Source organism: Aythya fuligula, chromosome 20 (genome assembly GCF_009819795.1).
Source record: "Aythya fuligula isolate bAytFul2 chromosome 20, bAytFul2.pri, whole genome shotgun sequence".
Lineage (NCBI taxonomy): Eukaryota > Metazoa > Chordata > Aves > Anseriformes > Anatidae > Aythya > Aythya fuligula.
Window position 1 is genome coordinate 9571001 of NC_045578.1, and position 24163 is coordinate 9595163.

Below are 24163 nucleotides of genomic sequence, written 5' to 3' on the forward strand. Positions count from 1 at the left end.
CTGTGGATGTTTGCCTAATACCCTGTAAGAAGTTCAGAGGATTTCTTGTCTCCTAGTAAAACATAATTATTTTCTATCCCTCCACTTTAATCATTACTTCCTGTTCCTAATAGGATTTCCTACGTGTTTGGAACAGGAGTCTCTGAACTGTGTTTTAAATGTCTTTACTAGGTGATCAAAAACAGCAAAACAAATGTGCCTGAACTAGAGTTATTTCCTCGCTATCTGCTCTTTCTGAGACAGCAGCCTGCCACTCGAACACAGCAGTCAAACATCTGGGTGAATATGGGTATGATGAGCCTGAGAATGTTTCCTCAGCATTTACCTAGAGGTAACTTAAGAATGCAGCAAGAATACAAGCGCGCAGTTTCTAAGAAAGCGAGACCCACAGCTGTAGAAGCGAGCTTGCTGCCACTGTGCTTGCACACCAGCTAATCAACTGTAAGGCACAATCAGCATTTGGTAAAAATTTCAAGGCTTTCCTTCTATCTCCTTTTGAAAGGAAGAGGCTTGAGGGAGCGTTTCCAGTGCAGTCAGTTAAGTTGTGTAGTTACTGCAAATAGATCGGTGAATTGAAAGTGAGAAATGAGCACTGCATGAAATACAGAGCTAAGATCTGGTAATTCCCTCTGGCAGTTAATTATGTAGCCAGGGTACATGCACCTGTGCATTGGGGTGTGTTTCTGATAGTATATAATAAAGTAAATCATTATTCAGCCAACTGGTTCTGAGTTACTCAGGTAGCTAGACTTTAATGCCCAAAATTATTTAGTACCCTTTAAAAAGGGGCTTAGTTAATGGAATATGAAGACGATTGCTTGATACAGTTTGGAAAGACATTCAAAAGAAAGTAAACATCCCACTAAAATACCGTAATTGTGGTGTTAATGCTCACCAAAAGATTGTCCAAGTAATAAGCTATAAGAATAATCTTTATCTTGTAGCTTTGCATGTCTCTGCTGGCAAGTGTTACAGGGATTTATTTTCAGTAATTGGTTTGTGTGTGTCGTTACATACGTGGTTTATACAAAAGGTCTGAAGAAATACGTTATTTCCACATATTACGTGCATTTGGATACACACAAATTGGGCATGCACAGTAACATATATCCAGAAGTGGGCTCACCTGACTACTGAAAACTAAATCCTTCTGCCTTATTACTGTTAGTGTATGTTTAAAAATCTCATGCAGATGCTCAATTTTTCACTGCTTTGATAGAATCTCAAACTTAACCTGTAAATGGTGTCTGCCTGTTTGATCGAGTTCCGCTACAGAAACTGCCTGCTACCAAATTCATTTTTCGTATTGACCTAATAAAATAGAAATTGTTTTGTTTGGACTTCCTAAAAGACTGAAAGTCAAAGAGAGGGAACTTTCTGACATGACAAATTTGATCTTGATTTGCAATTATTTTGCTCTTCACTAATTCATTTGCCCAATCAATTATTAATCTTTTTGAGTTTTCAAATGTGCTTTCTTGCTGTAATCTTATGACTAATCCTCTGATCCTTAATCTCAGAAAATGCTTTTTTGTGTTCCTTTAAAAAATAAATAAATTAGTATTTTGCCTCGTAGCCTGAAACAGAACTGATGCTTTGCTGACTTACAATTACAGTATAGTTTTACTCTCTTGTCAAATTGCATGTATAACTGCATCTTTTCATACGGTACTACTTCATTGTACTCTTTTAATGATGAAAATAGAACAATGCCAAATCTGTAATTATTTAAGTAAAGCAATTGCCCAGCCAGGCTCTATAACACAAGCTTCTTATTAGTACGCTACAGACCTGGCTTTGTAGGAGTGGGGAACTTCCTTCCCCTCCCTTAGGTTAAACTAAAAAAGCTCAGAAAATAAATCAAATTTGGTCTCATCTGTTTCAAACTGCACTTTTTTAAATGTTTTGTTTAAAGGTGAGCTCGTTTTATAGAAAACAGCAACAATCTTGACTGATGGAATTTATTTGTGTTCCAAAGATGAGATTGTTTAGGAATGCTGGTGAAAATCATAGGCATCTTCATAGAACATGATTTGAGGCTCTTAGTTACAAAGAGTACTTTTATTGTCAAACTGCCAGGCTGATTTCATCTTTGCAGGTCAGAGTTCATCCCACAGAAGAGCTGGAGCAAAGTCATGCTACTCCCAAGAGTAGTCAGCCTGATTTTTATTGTATTTTAACCTTCTTTTTAACTGACAGTTTGCTCTCAAAAGAAAATATCCGTGACATTTTTTAAGCCCTTTATTTTGAAAATTACTATTGTCTTTGATACTTTGTCTTTAAGAGGAAAAAAAATAGAGTAGTCCAGACATTTAAAAATTTCTTTTCAATTATTTCCTGTGAGAATCTTAATGGAGCGGTTTTCTAATAGGGTTGGGTAATAAGGGAGATGAGTCTATTGTCTTTGCAATAGCAAGTTTGTTCTGTGCCGATGCGAGACATCCCCGAGTGTTGGTAACAGCTAGCTTTCATTTCATTACTTTATCCGAAAACAAAAGCAGAACTGTGTACTTCTTTTTCACCAAAAAATCAACAACTTAGAGTCCGCATAGTGTGTAAGTTGTTATTTACCTGGGTTTTATTTCAGTGTGCATTGGGTATATATGTTATCTCTTGCTCTTTTCTTATGGTTGCGAATCCAGGGAATGTACCTTCACCAAATGCTCCTTTAAAGAGAGTCTTGGCTTACACTGGCTGCTTTAGTCGAATGCAGACGATTAAAGAGATACACGAATACCTCTCTCAGAGGCTACGTATAAAAGAAGAAGATATGCGCCTCTGGTTATACAACAGCGAGGTAAATGTCAGTCTTTTTAGTTTTTAACAGCTTTTGAATATTGTATATCATATTCGTTTGTAGATACTATTAAACACATGCACAGAAAAAAAAATAGCATAAGTTTTCTTTGAGATTTAACCACCCAGGTTGGAAAACTTGGGCCAAAATGTGTAAAGGTTTTACTCATGCCATTTTTTAATTTTTGTGTGCTCCAAGCAGTGAAATTTAGGTTTTTGCATCATTAGCCTGATAAACATCAATTTATCCTGTGATATGTTTATAAAATGGCGGTTGGCTTACTGAATAATACTCTTGCTATAGAGTTTAATAGAAACTGGTTTAGATCAAAGTAAAAATCTGTGCTTTCATTGGCCTGCATGATGCTGTAGGCTTCTGTTGACACAGCCAGCAGCCATTCAGGATCTCTTCACACGTGTATGTGAAGAAATCAAATGAGCAAGCAGAATGTATTCCTCCAAACCCTGAAGTGTGTATAGTTTTGTCATGCTAAAGGAATGCCATGTAAAACTACAGCACTGAAATAAATCCTTGTGGAGATCAGTGAACTGCTGTATTTAATTAATTTTGCTTAATTAATTAGGGAACTAGTACTCTTATTTATGTGAAAAAAATATTAATACTATTTTAATTTCATTGCTTTGAGATTAAAACATCCTTAGAGAATTTTCGATCTAGAAGTAATAACTATATGAAGTATTTTTCTCCTGCAGAACTATCTTACTTTGCTCGATGATGAAGATCACAGATTGGAGTACCTTAAAATCCAAGATGAGCAGCATTTAGTAATAGAAGGTATAAAAAGAGCATGTAAAGTTGTTTACACACTAAGAGCAAATAGTTTTTTTATGAGTCTATATATTCTTAATAGACTGTGTAAGTACATAGTTGTGAAATTGTCCAAACTGCTATACGAATACGTTAGCCTAGTGCCCAAATATTTAATCTTTGGAAATATTTTGGGAAGGAATAGTATGTGTACATTTCTGTCTGTCTGTTTATACTGAGAAAAATATAGGAAGAAGTACCAAAGCTACAAATAATGTACTATATCTATAGTAGTAACTAGAACACCAGAGATAAAGCAAAACCTGTGTGATGCACCTGATGCTTTTTGTTGTGTTCCCTCCCCCCCCCCCCCCCCGGATTTTACAAGAATGCATTCATACAAAGCAAACGATGAAGAAAACTGCACGTTGCAGTCCATACCAGCTTCATTTCTAAGAATTTCATTCATTATAAGCTGCTTTTATTTTCTCATCTGGAAAGAACCTAACACATTTGGACTTGGCTGCTTGACTGACTGTCCTCATGGTGAAAATGCCTTAGAATCAATCAATACCTTTCTTTTTTCAATTTCTGTTGCATCTTATCCTTCTGCCATGTAACACTGTGCCTGGCAGAGTAGTTTCAGTCACAAATGAATCAGGCCTTTGCTGGAGGTGCATGGATCAGCTGACTTTTTAACTAGCTTGACCTGACTTCTTGTCTACTCTTATTTCGAGAAATAAAAGTGTGCCTACTGAAAATAATTTTATGATCTAAATTTAAATATTTGCAAATTTTACTTAAGTCTCTTTAGCTGTATAAGTTCTCTGGAATAAGTAGTAAACAAAAATCTTATACCATGTCTCTTTCTAGTTCGAAACAAAGACATGAGCTGGCCTGAAGAGATGTCTTTTATAGCAAACAGCAGTAAAATAGACAGACATAAAGGTAAGTACTTGAGGTATGGTGAGAAGAGAAATCCAAGAGGGTGTATTATGTTGAAAGTCTTTTTAATCAAATTGCTGTTAACATTGGAAGAGGTCTTTTATGCCTTTGCGGCTTTGCTAGTTCTTTCTGTTTTATTAACATAGCTGCTAAAAAGTGTGAGGATTGGATGTATAGATAGATGAATATTCAGATGCAGCAGTAGCAAATTCTGGATTCGGTGTTTGTTATATTTTTTATTTTTATTTTGTTTTAAAGTGAGGAATAGTTAAGATTTTAACAAATGACTCCAGAAGTTGCAGTACCATAATTATTTAGCTGACAGTCGTTTGTCTGGCTTGTACTGATATTCATGGTGGATGGAATCCAACAAAATACTCAATTACCTCAATTTCTGTTGACTTGAGTTGAGAGAGCAGATATTTTGAACAGCCTGATCCTCTGTAGCATCTGTGCTAGTTGTAGTCTAAGTGGGAGCATGTTAAATTGTTATGGTTGCAGTGAAAAGGTCACATTCTCAGCTTCACTGATATACCATTCCTCACTAATTTTTCACATCTGCAGAAGTGACATAATTATGTTTCCTTCTTTTCAGTTCCTACTGAAAAGGGTGCAACTGGATTAAGCAATCTGGGTAACACATGTTTCATGAACTCCAGTATCCAGTGTGTCAGTAATACACAACCTCTGACACGGTATTTCATCTCAGGAAGACATCTTTATGAACTTAACAGGTAATCTGTTTGAGACCTTTGGCATTTAGATATCGTAGCTGATTTAAGATCAGTTTCAACTTTCAGAAGTAGACAATATGAATAAATTCTTTAAAGTTTAGTATTATCAACTATCAGCTATACAACAGGTACTAGCTTGGATACGTGAAACTATAAACTCTTTTGTTTCTGGAAGAGGTGAAACAGTTCAGCATGAAGCCTTTGTGCTTCCTTGTTTAAAACTCATGCTTATGGTATTAATTACTTCATAAATTCTAGGACAAATCCAATAGGAATGAAAGGACACATGGCCAAGTGCTATGGGGATTTGGTTCAGGAGTTGTGGAGTGGGACTCAGAAGAATATAGCACCATTAAAGTTACGGGTAAGTGCAATGTGTGTTATTTAAAGGTAGAAAGCAAGAATTTCTTTGAATAGTGGAAATCTTTTAATGCAATTTTTCCTGATGTTAGCTGTATTGGTTCTGGGACTCAGACTGCTATCTCCCTAGAGGAGGAGAAGGAAACATGGACACACATTCTGTGTGTTAGAAGTTGGCTGTGAAACCACAAGCATGTGCTAGGAAGACAGTCATCATGTGCATTGCTCCAAACTAGTCACAGAATTTAATCTTTCAGGAAAGGGCTGTGTCAGGACAAAATGCCCATGTGGAGGAGGTCGGGGTGTGTGCGTCCTGGTGGTCAGGACTTGAACAGCTTTCTGTTGAATGTAATCATGGTTCAGCAGGTGTAAGCTCAAAAGAGTTAACTGATATGAATCAGAGGTTGTGGCGTAAGATGTGGATTTTTATAGCCCTTGTTAGGAACAGAAGATAATGCATTTACCTATAAATGATCTTTTGTTCTGAAAGCATAGGGAGTTGTCTCTAACTCTTGGCAATTACATTTCTGCTTGTTGACAGCGTGCATCTTCTCTTCAATATTTTGATTTATTTTTACAGCTTTTGTCATGTAACGTTAAGTAACTTTCTGTCCTTTTTGTAGTGGACAATAGCGAAATATGCTCCAAGGTTTAATGGCTTTCAACAGCAAGACTCACAGGAGCTTCTAGCTTTTCTTTTGGATGGTCTTCATGAGGATTTGAATAGAGTTCATGATAAACCATATGTTGAACTGAAAGATAGTGATGGTCGACCAGACTGGGAAGTAGCAGCTGAGGTATGGGGTAAAGCTTTTATTGTTGTTGTTTTGGATTTTTGTTTGTTGGTTTGGTTTGTTTGTTTCTGTTTCCCCCTCATAACACCAAGTTGCTATAAATTACTTTGTTTCTCAGGAAATCCGAAGTTATTGTTGAGCAAGTATGTGACAATACTCTTGCAGGAATGGACCATCTTTTGAAACTTGTTAGATCTATGATTTAAGGAGTCAGTTTCATCATTGATCTGAAAATGAGCTTGTTTAAATATTATGATAAATGTATAAAGATAAAATCTTTCAATCATTTTGAATGATTCAGAGTAATGAATATCAAAAATTTTTCAAGGTAATGATCCTTTCAGAAGTACTTGAAATGATGTCATACCTTGATTATTGTGTTAAGGAAAATAAGTTTTCTTTATTCTTGTTGAAACTAAATACTTACTCTTTATTATAAATCAGTAAGACACATCTGTGGAAAAGTATTTGAGTTCCATAGGTTGACAAAACTTGCTGGTCTTCCAACACATCCTCTTTCCTGTAGTTCAAGCAAGTAGCCCAGTTTCTAACTTTGTGTTGTTTTCCTGCAATTTGTTTTAGGCCTGGGAAAACCATCTGAGAAGAAACAGATCCATTGTCGTAGATTTATTTCATGGGCAGCTGAAGTCACAAGTAAAGTGTAAAACGTGTGGACATATAAGTGTTAGATTTGACCCTTTCAATTTTTTATCCTTGCCTTTGCCAATGGATAGCTACATGCACCTAGAAATTACAGGTGAGTGATGGTATTTGTTGTAGCACACACAAGTTTATAGGGAGTTAAAAACTGCATATAGAACAGATTTTCAAGGAACAGCTCTAAAACATCCAAATTCTGTGTCAATATTTGTACTTTAAAAATAGTAGCATTATTTTAATGTAAAAGAAATAAGAATTTTCATTGGTTAAACTAAAATAAAAGCTTTAAAAACAGAGCATACATGGTCCATACATTTCCTATCCTGACTAAAAAACTTAAAACAGAAACATGTAAAATTGAGGTTTTGAGAACTTCACTTCTATTCACTGAAAATCTGTGTTGTGGACGTTGTCCTAAAACTGTGTAGGGTGAAAAAGAGAGTGGACAAACAAAAATACTTCACAGTTTGTGAACTACACTATGAGCAACCAATATATTGTTGGAAAACAGGCAAAAGGAAAAACGATAAAAAGCTAAAGAAAATTTGAATCCATTTTCTACTGCCGGTGCAGCAAGGGATTTTCTGACATTTGTCTGCAGATCTTGAAAATTGCCTGATGATAAAAAATATATATATATATATAAAATTAAAAAATATAAAAATCAGATTTGAGTGGGAAAAAAATACTTTCTAATAAGTAAGTAGGTGTAATGTGTTATTCTCATTGAATCTTTCCTGGTTTGCTGACCAGTGTGTTTCTTTTTCCCCTTTAAAGTAATCAAATTGGATGGTACTACACCTGTTCGATACGGCCTGAGATTGAACATGGATGAAAAGTATACGGGTTTGAAAAAACAGTTAAGTGAACTCTGTGGGCTGAAACCAGAACAGATACTCCTTGCAGAAGTCCATAGCTCCAATATAAAGGTAAAAAGAAAAAAAAAAAAAAAGCTGTAAAATACTTCTCACATTTCTGATTATTCTTTGACATATCTGCAGTGTCTTCATGCTTTTTGACATTAAGCTTTGCTCACAAGAAATGTGAAGTAATTTAACTGAACGTGTGATTAAAAAAGTGAGCTTGGTTTTATCTCTATATGAACTTTATTTAATTCATGTTTCACTTTTAAGCTGTAATTTGGCTTACTTCAAATAGGTTTAAAACCAAGTAAACTGAGCCAAAATAATTCAACTGTAAATAAAATGAAAAATGATGTGGAAGCTCACAGAAGTTGAATTGATTAATAATGATATTTAACGAAAACATGAGAAAATCATCTTGAGGTAATAAATCTCAAGGTAGAGTGCTATGATGAGCTTTAAACACCGTCAAGAGGTTGGAGACATAAATGATACCTGGCTTAGTTCTGTATACTGGCTATGTATGTGTTTACATCTGTATTTTTGTTTGCTGTTATTGAATAGGATTTAAGCTAGGGGCTTACAGTGTAGAACCAGTAATGCCTCTCAGGTCTTGCTGCGGCGGTCTGCAAAGTCTTGTGCTTGTTGGCTCTCCTTTATCAAGAAAGGAGTAAAAAAGCAGATGGGAAGGGAGAGATGATCTGATAGGCGTACTGATTTTTCAAAAGAACAAAGCATATAAGGAGTTGCAGATAAAAGCATGTACATATCTGACTAACTTTTTCCCTGTTTGCAATGAAGAACTTTCCTCAAGACAACCAGAAAGTCCGGTTATCAGTGAGTGGGTTTTTGTGTGCATTTGAAATACCCATTCCAGGATCACCTACATCAGCATCAAGTCCTGTGCAGACAGGTAAAAGAACACTTTTTTTCCTGTTCACTTAAAACGTACAGTGCTTGGGTACTGCAGAAATTCAGGAGAAAAACCTTACTACTAAATACAACTGAAAAAGTCAGGCATAAAGAAAAGCCAGATAAGTCCAAGTTTGATGCACAGAGAAGCTGTGAGCAGTCTCAGTGCCTGCTGGTGCCATTTTAGGGTTGTGCCCAGGGCAGTAGTCTAAAGATCACTGTATACTCATTTTAGTTAGAAACATGCAAAATATTTTCTTGCTTGTGGATTGGCTGTAAAGTAGGATGTATAAATATTGGAAGTATGGTGTTCAGTTTTGGCTTCTGTTTTGTTGTCTGTGTTTTCACGTATAGATTGTAAACACCTCTATTATTCCTTGTTCTTGCATACTCTGATTTTTCAAAGTTTTAGGCAAATGAAAGATTATGTATTGGTCTGAAGGAGAGTAGCAGATATTTCATGAAATGCATTGAACAGAGCAGAAGGCATGAAGAACTTGTGATAAGTTATAGATGCTGTAGATAAAAGTGAGAATGTAATTTTCTGTCTACAGATACCTCGACTGGATCATCAACTAACGGAGCACCCAACATAATGATGAATGGGGACCTTCCCAAACCAACCCTGATTCCCAACGGAATGCCAAATACTGTAGTGCCATGTGGAACAGAGCGGAACCTTGCCAACTGGACTCTGAACGGTCACGTGCCCTTGATTTCTGACAGTCCGTGTACAGGGTATATAATTGCGGTCCATAGAAAAATGGTTCGTGGATTTTGCTTTTGTTATAAATTATTCGCATAACGCTGAGAAAGTCAGTGAGGGTATTTTTTATGTCCATATGATAAATTAAGCTGTATTTCTTATGAGGGAACATGAATATGTTTCACTATTATGTATGCACCAAGTTATACGGACACACAGCTCATGTAGATTTAAATTATAGTGTCTAACGTTGGTATATTTTTCTTTCCTTAGTATTGGCATGCTTCCCAGTCCTTTAATGCTGAGATGCATGCTTGGGCACTCACTAGCTCCCTGATTAAATGTTCCAGGATTCTTTGAGCAGAAAAAAAAATCTAATTAGAGGAACTACTTGAAATGCGTTTCTTCCCCAGCCTGTGGAACAGCATCATTTCTTACACAGAACCAGAGTAAAGATAGATAGTACATTAGTGGATCGTTCTGTTAGCATGAACTGCTCTTCATAAAAGCACCTGTAGTTGTGTTGCACTCTAAATGTCAACGTTGAGTGACTGAACACCTCAAATAGCCATGTGTTCAGTGTGCACTGTCTCCTGACTTCAGACTCTGCTGACATTTAGAACCTCGGGGATGTGGGCTGGGAGGCTCTTTAAGTTCCCTCTTCACTGGGTGTTGGTATGAGGCTGCTTTGCTTTATTCTCTCATATCGTGGCCATTAACCACCTCTATCATTGCCATCTTGATTCAAGTTCGGTAGAATTTCATATGTGATCGGTACAATACTTGTGGGCTGTTACAGTCTGCTAGTTCTACAGCTCACAGTAGGAGTTGTGTGGAAGCAATTCCAGCAATCCGTGCTTGTCATTGTCAAAAAGCTTATTGATGGAAAGGCTCATTTGTAATAAACTTTTGCAAGGCAGTAGTGGTTTACTGTACTTAAGTGTCATTCAGTCACTGTGTTAAATCTTACTTATAAATGAGAGATGTAGCACAAGACCAATTTGTCTGCTTGGAGTAAGTTGTGTACAAGTCTGCAGTGCCTCCTTAAATGTGAAGGTTTTCCTTCTGGAGAGAATGTAAGCTTGCCAAGCATAGAGGTCATTTGGGGACAGGTAGTAACATCACTAGGTGCCTTTCTGCAATACAACATTACCATTTGATGGGAAAAGTAAGAAATATCCATCATGAAATACAAAAAATTGAACATGGTTGAAATAGATTTATGCTGATATGGTCTAGGGCTTAAACAACATTGCTGTGATATCAGAAAATACAAAAAGAAAGTTTTCAGGTAGTTTCAAATCAGTTATCAAACTTTACTGCTTTTTATATCAAAAAAATGTTGAAATAAAATACTTTGAATAGAATTAATTTTTGTTTTAATTGCTGAAACCTAGAATATAAACCAAGGTCAGCATCCGAGTAATTATGGTAATGTGAATTAATTCATACTTGCATCTGAGTCATTCTTTTATTTCACACTCGCAGATGCGGACAGAACTGTATTTTCTTTCATCTCAGAAGAATCGCCCCAGCCTCTTTGGAATGCCACTGATTGTTCCTTGTACAGTTCATACACGGAAAAAAGACCTGTATGATGCAGTATGGATCCAGGTTTCCAGGCTGGCTAGCCCCCTCCCACCTCAGGAAGCTAGTAATCATGCACAAGACTGGTGAGTTTGGCAGGCCAACCGTTGATTTGAACTACATAATACAATAGCTTAGACTTGTTTACAGAATTTTAAAAGTACTCATTACTTCATTGATTTTAACTTTTCATAATAGCTCTATTGAATGGAGATATGCTTTTAAATGTCAACAATTTTAGGAACAATTTTGTGCGGTTTTTCCTCAAATGCTTTCTGTCTGCAGATTCAATCTAGTGGGTTCTTTTTCTAAGAAGTGACTTTAGAGTCCTAAAATTTTATAATGACAATAATTAAAAATACCTTTTAATGCCTTTTAGTATAGTTAAATATAGTATTCCTTCCAGGTGCGCTTAAAGATAGGTTTTACCCAAATTAATTGGCTCATTCTCATGCGTTGATTGATAACTCATTATATCTGTCAAATGGAAAAATAATTGAACAGTCTGTCCTATGATAACATTTCATGTATTTAACAATGAATTACTACATTGTTCATTCATCAGTATGCCAGGGAATTTTGACAATTATTAGTAGCTGTGAATGTGACTCTAGACTAACATTTTATTTAGTCAATTTAAACCAGCGAGCCTGTGTCCAAGTTAACTGGGCTAGAAAAGAGATACAGGGTAGGATGTTGTCCTGTTTCTTTCAAAATCAGTGAGTGCATTACTGTTCATTTTCTGTAATTGCCACTGCATGTGGCAATTTTTTGAATGCCTTCAGAAGGCATGAGGCAAGGGTCAGATACTATACGTGTTTCCATTATTTTAGTTTTCAGAACGTTATATGAAAAAGTTCATTTCCAAAGCAGGAGGAACTGCAGTTGTTTAATGGATTTCCATTTCTATTCCTCTGCAGTCATATTAGTGTGCTAATAAAATGAAGTAGTACTGATGGTAGTATGAAAATGTGTGACTGTGCCTGCTAAAGCTTTAAATATCCTTTTTTTTTTTTAATAGCTCAGTGGTGATCCTGATGAGTAGACTTAAAGCTAATGCTATGATATGTGTACTTGGAATTTAGGTGACATAAAGGCAGGTCTTATTTCAATATCTTATGCTTAATATTCATTATCATTTGGATTTTTTAGGTGTTTTAGCAAATAGAGTGAAGGAAGGTGAAAATTAATTGGCAGTCTGAATGAATACCTATGTTTCATGTTGTGTTTTCTTCTGTTTCAGTGATGATAGCATGGGATATCAGTATCCATTCACTCTAAGAGTAGTTCAGAAGGATGGAAATTCTTGTGCTTGGTGTCCATGGTACAGGTAAATTGTCCTTTTTAGATTTAAGGAAAGGAATCACTTCAGCAGAAACGTAATTTATGGTAATGGGTTTTTGATACCTTTCAGACTTCAGAGGTAATATCAATAAGGATCTAGAATCTAATTTAACCAAAACCCTCACAGGGCAGACTTTCACTGCAGAATAGCTTTTATGACTTGGAGAGCTGAAAGCCCCACTGACAGAAACCTTAAATTAGGAGATAGACAGGAGATTATCAAAAAACCTCTTAACCCCTTACAATTTTCTGTGTGCATATGTGCCTACATGCAGGCACGTACATGTACATATTTGGATGATTTGTGGGGATTTCATACAAAACTAAACATTTTTAGATGTAGGTCATCTCTCCTCATTAGTTTCTCTGCCATTTGGAGAGTAAGAACTAAAGTGGACCCTAAGAGTGCGCTTGGAATTTTTCCAAAGCGTGAAGTAAGGTAAAGCCAAAAAGGGTTTGGACAGTTCACTTACTGCATCTAACTTTTTGTCTTAGATTTTGCCGTGGCTGTAAAATTGAGTGCACAGAGGACAGAGCTTCTGTTGGTAACGCTTACATTGCTGTAGACTGGGATCCAACAGCACTCCATCTACGCTACCAGACATCACAGGAACGGGTAAAATTGCTACACAAACCCTTCATTGTTTGTTAATAGTTCTGGAGTACAACCTTTTTCACTAAGACTAAATTAGGAAGGCACTCCTTTTTCTTTTTCATTAGGCATTTGATTCTTACTGTATCAATTTTCTGTTAAACTAAAAGCAGTAATCGTAGAACAGTATATTCTGTGAATAAATTAATTTCTTAATGTTACACCTCTTACGTAGCAATAATGTGCAAGGGAAGCTTTTAAAAAGCCACAGCAGTGTATTTATTGCCCGTTGTGTTGGTTCTAGCCACAATATTTTACAAAATATGTTAATTTGATAGATTTTCTAAGGATGCCAGTGCCATAAACAGTTATCCATATGAGTAAATCCATTTGATTCATTGAGTCTACAAAACAGATCTAAAGGTAAATACATGGCCGAGTTCAACTGGAATAGCTATTCAGATTTACGAGCAGAATCTATAACCTTGTGCTTCATGGATGATTCTGTAAACAAAACCCAAGAATAAGGACTGCGTTATTTGTATGTCTCCCTCTTCATAACTGAAAAAAATCTGCTAAAACTTAGTGCATTTAGCTTAATCCTAAATATAACTATATGATGTTATTCGTACAATACTGTGAACAGTCTTCCTCTGAGCAGTTTGTATGTTTCCAAGTCAGAAACAGTTCTATCTCACTTCAGATTGTAGAAGAACATGAAAGTGTTGAACAAAGCCGACGAGCTCAAGCAGAGCCCATCAATCTGGATAGCTGTCTTCGAGCCTTCACCAGTGAGGAAGAACTGGGGGAGGATGAGATGTACTACTGTTCCAAATGCAAGACCCATTGCCTGGCTACAAAAAAACTAGATCTTTGGAGGCTTCCTCCTATTTTGGTATGATATTGTTTTGACTCCTCTACAGCAGCAGAATCAAGCTGCATTGGTTACAAATTCGAATTGCTAACTACCTCTTCGTGTTCTGAATAAGATTTGCTTTTGTTCACAGTCTCAGGAGGGGCATTGACTTAGTTCACATCATGCATTTCTGTACTGCAGGAAAATAGCAAACCTCAAAAGCTTTTTTTTTTTTTTTTTTTTTTTTTTTTTTTTTTTAATCTTTTTAGCTAATACAGCAAAAGAGGCATTTTGCATTCGGTTTTGTCTGTTCTGACAGAGTTCACACTTTGGCAGTGTTTCTGGCAATGTGATCTTTTGTCTAGTTGTGTAACACCTGCTGTTGTTGGGTTTGAAACTTGGTAGGTTATTCAGAACACTACAATATGGATCACTGAAGTGAAGCAAACTTTTCCATCATTTCCCCATGAAAACATTAGTTCCATATTTTACCAGCTTGATCCTACAATCCAAATTGTCACATACGATGTGGTTACTCCTTTTATTAATATGTGATAAAATGTGTATGCTTCAGGAAAAAAATATTTTAACAGTTAAATCTACTCACTGTGATATAATTCTTTATTTTTCTCTAACATATTTGTTTTTAGATCATTCACCTGAAAAGATTTCAGTTTGTAAATGGCCGCTGGATAAAATCTCAGAAAATTGTTAAGTTTCCCCGAGAAAATTTTGACCCAAGTGCCTTTTTGGTACAAAGGGATCCAAGTCATTTTCAAAGAAAGCAGTTAACTCCTCAACTTGATGACCTTCCTGAACCACGGACCCCTCTCCAAGGGGAGTCTAAAAAAGTAGATCTGCAGATTACTTACACAGCAGAAGGAGATGCACTGAACAGAAGTCCATCATCCCTTAACACTACTAATGTCTTGAATAATATCAAAGGTAGGTAATAATTAGGGAAGATTCCAGTAAATGCTGCTACTTGGGGAAAAAAAAAAATAGTTTTATGACTTTTTTTGTTTGCTTGTTTGCCAAAACTCCACACTTACTCTGAAATGATCATTTCTGTTGTTGTTTGCTCTGGAAAGCTTAGTGAAACTCCACTACTTAAAAAACCAATAATAATTAAAAAATTAGTGACAACAAATATTGGGACTGTCTACTTCAGGGTAGTGGTCTGGATTAAGAGTAAGGAATTTGCACCAAAAACTTTTAATAAAAATTCTAGACCATGTATTTACTTACCTTAATAGTCCACATATTTTCTATTCTAGCATCTCCATCTTTGGGGAGGAAAAGTGGAACCAGCTGTCCTTCAAGTAAAAACAGTAGCCCAAATAGTAGCCCAAGGACTTTAGGAAGAGGCAAAGGGCGTTTGCGGCTACCACAACTGGGTAAAAACAAACTATCGAGTAGCAAAGAAAATTTGGATGCAAGTAAAGAGAACGGTACTGACCAGGAACAGAAATTTACTTCTGATCGAAGTGATGCTCTTACCAGAGGGCAGATTTTGGGTGGTAGCCAGAGTGAACTGTATACTGCTCAGGACAATGAGATGACTCTAGCCAACGGATATATTTGTGAACAGAATGCATATAGTAATGGCAGTATCAACGGTCAAATTGATAACCACAGCGAGGATGATATTACAGATGACCAAAGAGAAGACGTTTGTGTTAACCCTATTTACAATCTATATGCAATTTCGGTAAGTTGGCTTTTTATGCGAGTAAACTATCTTTGTGTGGCATTAATTTGACTAAATTTTTTTTTTGTTTACATTAAAAAAGTAGAGATTTATCAAAAAAAAAAAAAAAAAGAACAAAGTAGAGCCACTGTCAGCAAAGTCAATTTAGTATAAAACTGAATGCAGCTCAAAAGTATCTGTGTGTTTTTTCTTCTTGAGCATGTAAGCTTAGCAAGCTCCAGGTATTTTAAAAGGAAAGAAAAAAGTGAAGCGCAGTCAGAATTAGCACCAACATTGATTGTGTGACCATTTTAGCTTTTCTGAGATTAGAAAACAATTAAGTAAAATTTGGTGGTAAAGGAAAAAGGCAGAAAGAGGTGTGAAAGGGAGGCTGCATTTGGACTGGGCATGTTGAACTGCCAAGCTCAGCATGCATAAGATGTTTTTGGCATATTTAATGTGCTGTTACTTCAGAGGAAAGAGGTTTTGTTTAAGAGAGTCTGCAACATTTAAGCATCTTCGGCATGTATAGATTGTCATAGACCATTGTCGCTCAGTTAAAAATCATGAATTTCTTATACTGCTCCGTGAATTCTCAGTTTTGATGTTTGATCCAAAATTTTCTTCTTCATTTTCTTCAGTGCCATTCAGGAATTATGGGAGGGGGTCATTATGTCACTTATGCCAAAAACCCAAACAACAAGTGGTACTGCTACAACGACAGTAGCTGTAAGGTAAATCATTTGTTTTTGTATCAAATAATTACTACCTTGGGTACCTAGAGTCAAAGAAACTTACATTTTGTGAGAACCGTTCTTTTAAAAATCATGAATGTTTCAAAAGTATTTGAGACAAATATTACATTTTTAATCTAAAGTGTACATGAGATTTTTTTCAAGTTAACATCTGTTCATCAGCTGCTGTAATGTGGTTAAGATGCTTGTTTTGTACAAGATGGAAGTGTTACTAAAAATGGAAGTCCAAAAATATTTTTTCATGATACTGGCTGTTTTATATTCAATTACTGAATAATTAAGTTCCAATATTTCAAAGTGTTTGCATTTAACACTTTAAAATGTCATACTTTTCAAGTAAATAATGGAACCTGATAGATGTAATAAGGAAGACAGAAAACTTGATCCTTCTTGTAAACAGCCACTTAAAAATACCGTTTCTAGGGCAATTGCGTACATTTTGAGTTCAGTGACAGTAACACCATTGTACCACTGCCTATTTCAGAACGTGTTTTTCTGTTGTGTTTTTTTTTTTCCAGGAATTGCATCCTGATGAAATCGACACCGACTCTGCCTACATTCTTTTCTATGAGCAGCAGGGGGTAGACTATGCACAATTTCTGCCAAAGATTGATGGCAAAAAGATGGCAGACACAAGCAGCATGGATGAAGACTTTGAGTCAGACTATAAGAAGTACTGTGTTCTACAGTAAGCAGATGATCTTCCATGGACTGTTTTGAGAATGTGAGGGATAACACCCTGAAACTTACATTTGGCAAAAATGTTATTGAAACAGATAAGCTAAGTGTAGTTATCGTACCCTGTGGTCTGAAAGCACAAAAAGAAAACCCTAATTAAATAGCAGTTAATATAAAGATAGTATTGTTTTGTTCTGTTATCTCACTACATGCTCTAAACATTTCTGATGTTAGACATCAGGCTGAGACTGCCATTTGGCCTTTAAATAAAATGGTTTGAGAAAAGCCAACTAGGACCAAATAAGAGGTAAATTTAATAGTCCAAATAAGAGCTAAACAAAGTAGTGTAGAGTTTACCAACTATTCTAACAACCCCCTAAAGCTCTCTTTAGATTTAAGATAATGGGGAAAAAAATGTAGTGTTGTCTTTGGACAACATGATATTGCTACCTCCTTTTTCCTGCAGTTTTATTGCATTTTATTGGCAAAACAGGGAAAGTAAGAGAATGGAAAGTGCACAAATTTAAAGAATGAACATCGTGAGTAGGAAAAGTTTCCAGTTTTGCCGCCACTAACGTGTCAGTTGCTTTCTTTCTGTATGTTGGGAGCACAACCAAATTATAATTTGAGGTGAGATTAATTTCTACTCTTGAATGGTTTATTATAACTGTGTTTTCTCCACGTGTTGGCTGTGCAGATCAACAAGTTTCAGGAATGGCTTTTCTGCCTGAAGTGTGCTATCTTAAACTTTTGAGATGCCTCATTAAGAAACTTCAGGTTGAAGAGAGTAGCTGTGATTACACGCATGGTGTCTTAAAATGTGCACATTGCACAAAATGTTCCCAGCTTTTGGAAGGAAAGATGCTTGAGCTTATGTTTCATAACTGGTGTTGCTTTTAAATTTGCACTTTTAAAAATTCGTATAATTAAATTCAAAAACATAGTTTGTTTTTGTTGTTGTAAGGGCTCTGGAGTGAATGGCTGTGAATTATCCACTGTGTATTTCAAACAAATAAGAAGCTGTGGTTGTCAGGTAGCTATCGTAGCATTCATGGATTTGTATTATTTTTTTATTGATTTCTTAATTTAATAGGGTTTCTCTTTTCAAACGTTGGTTGCCTTTCAAATTTTCTTTCTTGTAACAGGTTATGCTTATACTTGCAATTAAAAAAAAAATGCTTTCCATGCCCTTGCAAGATGCTCTTTGGAGTCAATGGGCTTACTGCATGAAGGAAAGCCTGAGCAAGTCTTAGCAGAGACTGGGAAAGAGATGGTTATTTTTTGAGTAGGCATTTCTTTAAACATTTTCAGTGTTAAATTGTTTGCATATATGAATGAAGATAAATGTTTCACCTTTTGTTCTTCAGCTGAGTCTAAGAAGCTTACTAATTCCATGTGTCATCTTCCAAATTCTTTAGATTTCGTAGCTTCACTAACAATTGATACTTACGTCATTGATCTCTGAGATAAATGTTTGGCTTCTTTTTAATGTGTTTTACAAGAATGCCAAGCCTACCAGTAACTGTATGATTTCCAGAAGGATCTGGGTTTTATTTCCATTAAAAAAAAATTATATCAGCTGATCTTGCTGTCTGTACTCTGGCAAGAACTTCCCTGTCTTTGTTGGAGGTTGTGTCTCTGTCAGGACAGCAGATGAGTTCCCACCTAAGTATTGTCTTACTTGTGAGGTGTTGCTCCCTGTCCCGTTGATGTGGTTTGATCCCGCAGGCAACTCAGCACCATGCAGCCTTTTGCTCGCTCCCCCCACAGTGGGATGGGGGAGAGAATCTGAAAAATGGTTAAAAGCTCATGGGTTGAGATAAAGACAGTTTAATAGGACAGAAAAGGAAGGGGAGGAGCTGTGCCAGGAGGAGCCGTGTTTCAGTACCAGCCATTTCAGACACAGCTCGAACCCCTTCATACACTGCCAGTAGCTCTTTCAGCTTTAGTGGGCCTCAGAATCCCCAACTCCAAAACCCTAGGGCTTGGCCTCGGGTCTCCCTGGGCTCTTTTTGCCAGAGGCTCCAGGTGGGGCCGTTCTCCCCGAGGGCCCCTCCGGTCCTGATCAGAGTATTCATCACTCACTTCTTTGCGAGTCATATACCCAAGCCACTAGGGCCGAGGTAGATTTTCCATCCAAATTCCTCATGTCCTCTCCGTGGTTGTGCAGGTAAAACCAGGGGGACACGTGGTGTGTCACCCTCTATATCCCCCACTTAAGCAGAGCAATGCTTACTCCTAATAGCTGAGTGGCTTCCCTGCCCTCTGATTGCAGGCTACAGGTCCTGCTCTCCCAGTGTCAGAGCAGCTAGGTGTTGATGTGCTTGCCTGGATGATGGCTGAAACCCTTTGGGAGGTAGTTGCAGCTGACTCAGGGGTAGGAATTGGGTGTCTGCTGCCTTGTTTGTGAGGTCTGCCTCTTCCTCGTGTTCCTGTGGTAGCCCTGCTTCGGAGTAGTTTGCCTCGTCCGCTTCTTTCGCTGCTTAGTGGGAGTTTCTTCTCTTGCTGAATGAGCTAACTCCTGTGTCCATTGCTGCTTCTTGAAAAGAGGAGCAGCTGATTCTGGCACGGTTTCCAGCTGCAGTGCGTGTTGTGGGGTGGGATTAGCTGCAGTGCTTGGCGTTTTGTTGTCAGATCCGGAGACCTTCCCTTCCCCTTGCGGGCGCTGAATCGTGTTAAACAGTGCTCTTGGTAGGCACGGGCCAGGTCCCAGCACATGGCAGCAATCTGTGTCTCTGGAATCGCCAGGTGACAGCGTGCTCTTTCCAAATATTTTCCTAGCTTTTCAGGATTCTGCACTTGTTCAGGGGTGAAGTCCCAAAGCGCTGGAGGTGCCCACTGCCCCACGTACCTGCCGGCCACTCCTAACTATGCTGTCTCCGGGTGGCATTCTTAAATAGCTGCTTAACCTTGAACAAAACAAGAAACGTGTTCAGGAGACATAGCAATAGGAACATGATGGTTTGAACATCCCAAGGTTATTCAAAATTCTCAAGAGATATTGTGACTAGCCTGGAGGAAAAGGGGAAGGTGAAGGAGAAAAGGAAGGGGAAGAAGTGTGGGGAAAGTGTCTCCCTTGTCTCCCCCATAGATTGTTTCTCTAGGAAAAAAGGTAAAGAACATAATTATTTGTAGTTGCTGAGAGATGGTTCCTGAAGTATGAGGATGATGGTAATGTAGAGTACAAATACCAGATTAATCTCACAACCAGTAATTTTATCGCATCCTAAGCCACTGTTACGCAGTACAGCAAAGCGATAACCTTAAACCAGCCCCCAGGGATGTTCCCCAGGGACAGGGAGTGTAGGCAGCAAGCGAGGTGTTACACAGCACGGCTCTGAGAGTAAAAATTCCAACGGTGTGACCAGCAGCTGTTAAACTAACACAACGCTTATACCAATTTTGTTTTAATGTGCTCTGGTCAGCTCTGTCATTACCTCAACCCTTCATGCCCCACGTCGGGTGCCAAAAGGACGGCCGTGGTTTAACCCAGCTGCCAGCTCAGCACCACGCAGCCGTTTGCTCGCTCCCCCCACAGTGGGATGGGAGTGGGAATTGAGGAAAATAAAGTAAAAAAGGTAAAAGCTCATGGGTTGAGATAAAGACAGTTTAATAGGACAGAAAAGGAAGGGAAAACAATAGTAATAATAGAAAAAAGACTGTAAAACAAGTGACGTGTGATGTGATTGCTCACTGCCCGTCCCCAAGCAGTGGCTGCACCCCCCGGCCAGCCCCCCCCAGGTTTATGTTTGCAGGACACTCCTGGTACGGGATATCCCCGGCCGCGTCCCCTCCCTGCTCCTCACGCACCCCCAGGCAGGAAGCTGAGTCCTTGGCCCTGTGCAAGCACTGCTCAGCAGCACCTAAACGTGTGGGGTTAGCAGGTTGTTCTCATCCTAAATCCAAACCGCAGCACCACGCCAGCTACTAGGAGGAACATTACCTCTGTCCCAGCTGAAACCAGGACACCCATACACCCTTTTATCTTTAAAGTGGTCTAAACACTGAGACAGAAGAAAGGCGCAAATTGTGAGTTTCTAGGTTAGAAGGTTTTTTTTCAGTTCCCGTTTGTCTGTTCCTCCCTGCGCAAACTCCATGAAAAGTGAAAGATTTTCATCTGATTTTTACTTTAAAATGTTTTATTTAAGCAGGTAGCACAATCTACTAATGTTATTTGATCTTTTGTGTTTGTTACATTGGTTGTAATTAATTTTTTAAATTAAATTAATTCATGATTTAGTAGTAAATTTATTAAGTTAACTATTAACTATATTCACTTTGTAAATTATTGTATAAAACTTATTGACAATGCACTGACTTTAGAAAGATGTTAATGTACATAAATACCTTGTAAATAAATAGTGTTGATGTACTGGAATATGAGCTGTATTAAAAAAGGTATCGGTAATTGTATATGGAGTGAACCTGTTTATCTGTAACTATATTATTCAAACAAATTAAATACTGTGGATGCAGATAAAGTGTCACTTCTTGTCAGATAATTTTTTACTATTTTTTTGTTATGAAATTTCTGTACTGTTTTCATTAAGCTTAAATGTATTTTTCTATCCCGAAGGTTGAAATGTGTAAGCATACAGCAAGTCTTCGCAATTTGTCCAGTATTGCTCTCAGCAGGTCTGAAATATCTTTGCAGTTACTTCTACATTTTAATTTATTTTAGTTTTCCTTTTGAGGACATTCTGATTGGTTTTTAGAATTAGTCCATTTAATTATATTTAAAATGTGAGCCAGTATACATGAGAGAAAGAGAGTGAGAGCGACATCTCTCTCCTTAGCAATAAGTCTGAAGAACCAGCACACTGAATTGCATTTAATGAAATGGTTCCCTCATTTTTCTGTGCTGTATTTTTGGTAGACCTGAAATGAGATCAGTGATGACTTGAAAGCACAGGGGCTGCACCTGGAGATGCTAGTTACCTACTCCTGAGAATCCCTGTGTAGGTTATTAAAGTAGAAAAAAGAAAATCAGTCTTTTTTAATATTGTTTTATTTTTGTTGGTTTAGTTGGGCAATTAAAACTCAAGCTGTAAAGGATCTGCTGGGTCTCATACAGTAATGTCTCCTTTTGATTTTAACAAAGAGTAGATAAAATAAAGGTTTTGCTTCAAAATGTTCCAGAAAGAATAGAATTATAAGACAATTATGCAAGGATTTCTATCACTTGCGAATTTGATAGTAAGTTGAGACACAGCTTTCAATGGCATGTGCTGAATTTTTCCTTCAATTGGCACTGGGGCCATGCAGTGGTGCTCAGCACCACAGGGTGGCAGCGCTGCCTGCCCTGTCCAGCCAGCAATTTCTGAAAAAACTCTTTGTGTTATGGTAGAACCTGAAGTAAATGGTGCTTAGTAACTTTGTACCTACTTGCTTAGTGCTTAATTTAATTACTTTTGTATAATTGATCATAGACATTTCAGGTTGAGCAGAGTACCTGTTTCCATCAGACAGAAGCAAAAGGAAACAATTCGTACAAAAGACATACGAGCAAAAGGAAAGAAGCAAGTTTAAAAAAAAAATACAGTTCATAAGAACAGGCCAAGAAATAACAGGTCTGTACTGTGCTGTGTAGGTGTTTGTTCTTCAGATATTAGTTTGCCTAGGTGGAGAATGAAGCTGCAGCAAAGGAAATTCTTTCCTGTAGCTAAAGGAAGAGAGTCACATGCTGTGGCACAGGCAGTCATAGTTTCCTCTCCTTTTGTTTTGTAACCTGTTACGTCTGTAAAATCACAGAATAACTTGGTCTGGAAAAGAGGAGCTCATCTGCTCCCTCCAAATGTTACAAGTAGGCCTTACTTCAGGTATTGTACCAGCTCCCTGTATTGTGGACGTGGTCAGTACAGAGGGTGATGTTTTCCATTACCTTTTCCTTTTCTTTATGGGTGTGTTTGCTGTTATGCACCACTAGCTCAGTAGGTTGCCTTCTTTTCCAAACAATTTATAAAGGGAAAAAAAACGTGAAGCCATCCTGAAGCTCATCTTATTTCTTCAGGTAGTACTAAAAAGTGGAATTTCAGGTAAACAGAGGCAGTGAATGGCTCTTTAGGAGCATGCACTTCATCGTGAATCCCAGTTAACTACTAGGTTAATGCTAATGGCAGAAAGTCCTTGGGAAAAAATGCACAGCATACAAAATGATCTTAATGTGGTAAATTCTACCAGGGAGCTGGCTTGTTTGATGTGCTGCTGCTGCAGGAAGCACTTCTTTCATGTGTCAGATCCATAACAGAGATTTACAAAGATGAAGAATATTTGAGAAAATAGCGGTCTTTTTACTCAGTCGAATATTAGATTTCCTCTAGAATCTTGTTTACTGTTATTATTTTAATGCATGCCACTGCCTTTCAGATGTGTCCTACTGGTACATTTTTAGATGAGGCAAGACTTTAGATTAGTAACTGGAAAGTCATAGGGAAAAGTCTTGTTTAATCACCTGGAGAGATAACAATGCTGAGACAAACTTACAGGAATAAGAGGTCAGAATTCATCCTGGTGTTGTTTGGATATGAATTTGTAGATGGATTTCACTTTAGAAGTGAAATAAAACTTCAGATGGATGTGGATGCAGTCCTTGGTTTGTGGAATTTCTCAAAACAAACAAACAAACAAAAAACACCCTGAAACCATAACTAATAGCTCTGATAAGCAGATTATACCTGAACTGTATTTCCATCCTAAACTGTTCTGTTGTTTCCAAAAGGTAGGCTCTGTATTTTCTCAGCTCAATCCCTTGTTCAGTAGTGCAGTTTAATAGCAATTACATTTATTCTTAGACAACAATCCATTTCAGAAGTGAAATGATCTCTTTTGTACATGCAGGTTTTGCTCTTGGAAACGGAGCCTCTGAAACAAGGAGCTTTGAGTACTTGGTGTACAGTCTTGGCGTACTGTTATGTTCCAGCTACTGCTTCCACATCTATGAGCATTTGCTCACGTATTTTCTTGACAATATATAATGTTGAGACATTTCCTCTGAGCAGACACTGGCAGTATGAGACATACTGCAATTAAAATAATGTGTTTTTTTCCAAAAAGGAAGTTAATCTGGTTGAGCTGGCAACTGGACCAAAGTCCAGAGTAATCTGGCCTATCAGGAGTCATATA

At 37.4% G+C, this 24163-nt stretch overlaps 1 protein-coding gene across 2 annotated transcripts in view; it reads left to right on the top strand.

The window, feature by feature from the left end:
* The window catches only part of USP32 (ubiquitin specific peptidase 32), a 73550-nt gene extending 54931 nt beyond the window's left edge, over nucleotides 1-18619 (top strand). The window contains exons 16-34 of one of the 2 annotated variants that reach the window (XM_032200633.1): nucleotides 172-289; nucleotides 2643-2797; nucleotides 3511-3592; nucleotides 4439-4513; nucleotides 5106-5244; nucleotides 5503-5608; nucleotides 6228-6401; nucleotides 6981-7155; nucleotides 7836-7987; nucleotides 8723-8834; nucleotides 9388-9599; nucleotides 11028-11212; nucleotides 12370-12456; nucleotides 12966-13086; nucleotides 13766-13957; nucleotides 14569-14863; nucleotides 15196-15629; nucleotides 16250-16342; nucleotides 16882-18619. In XM_032200633.1, the coding sequence (XP_032056524.1) occupies nucleotides 172-289; nucleotides 2643-2797; nucleotides 3511-3592; nucleotides 4439-4513; nucleotides 5106-5244; nucleotides 5503-5608; nucleotides 6228-6401; nucleotides 6981-7155; nucleotides 7836-7987; nucleotides 8723-8834; nucleotides 9388-9599; nucleotides 11028-11212; nucleotides 12370-12456; nucleotides 12966-13086; nucleotides 13766-13957; nucleotides 14569-14863; nucleotides 15196-15629; nucleotides 16250-16342; nucleotides 16882-17055 (3081 nt within the window). In that variant the 3' untranslated portion in view covers nucleotides 17056-18619. Of the gene's footprint in view, nucleotides 1-171; nucleotides 332-2642; nucleotides 2798-3510; nucleotides 3593-4438; nucleotides 4514-5105; nucleotides 5245-5502; nucleotides 5609-6227; nucleotides 6402-6980; nucleotides 7156-7835; nucleotides 7988-8722; nucleotides 8835-9387; nucleotides 9600-11027; nucleotides 11213-12369; nucleotides 12457-12965; nucleotides 13087-13765; nucleotides 13958-14568; nucleotides 14864-15195; nucleotides 15630-16249; nucleotides 16343-16881 lie in introns of both variants that reach the window. The other variant, XM_032200634.1, reaches the window with a different exon arrangement.
* The last annotated feature ends 5544 nt before the right edge of the window (nucleotides 18620-24163 follow it).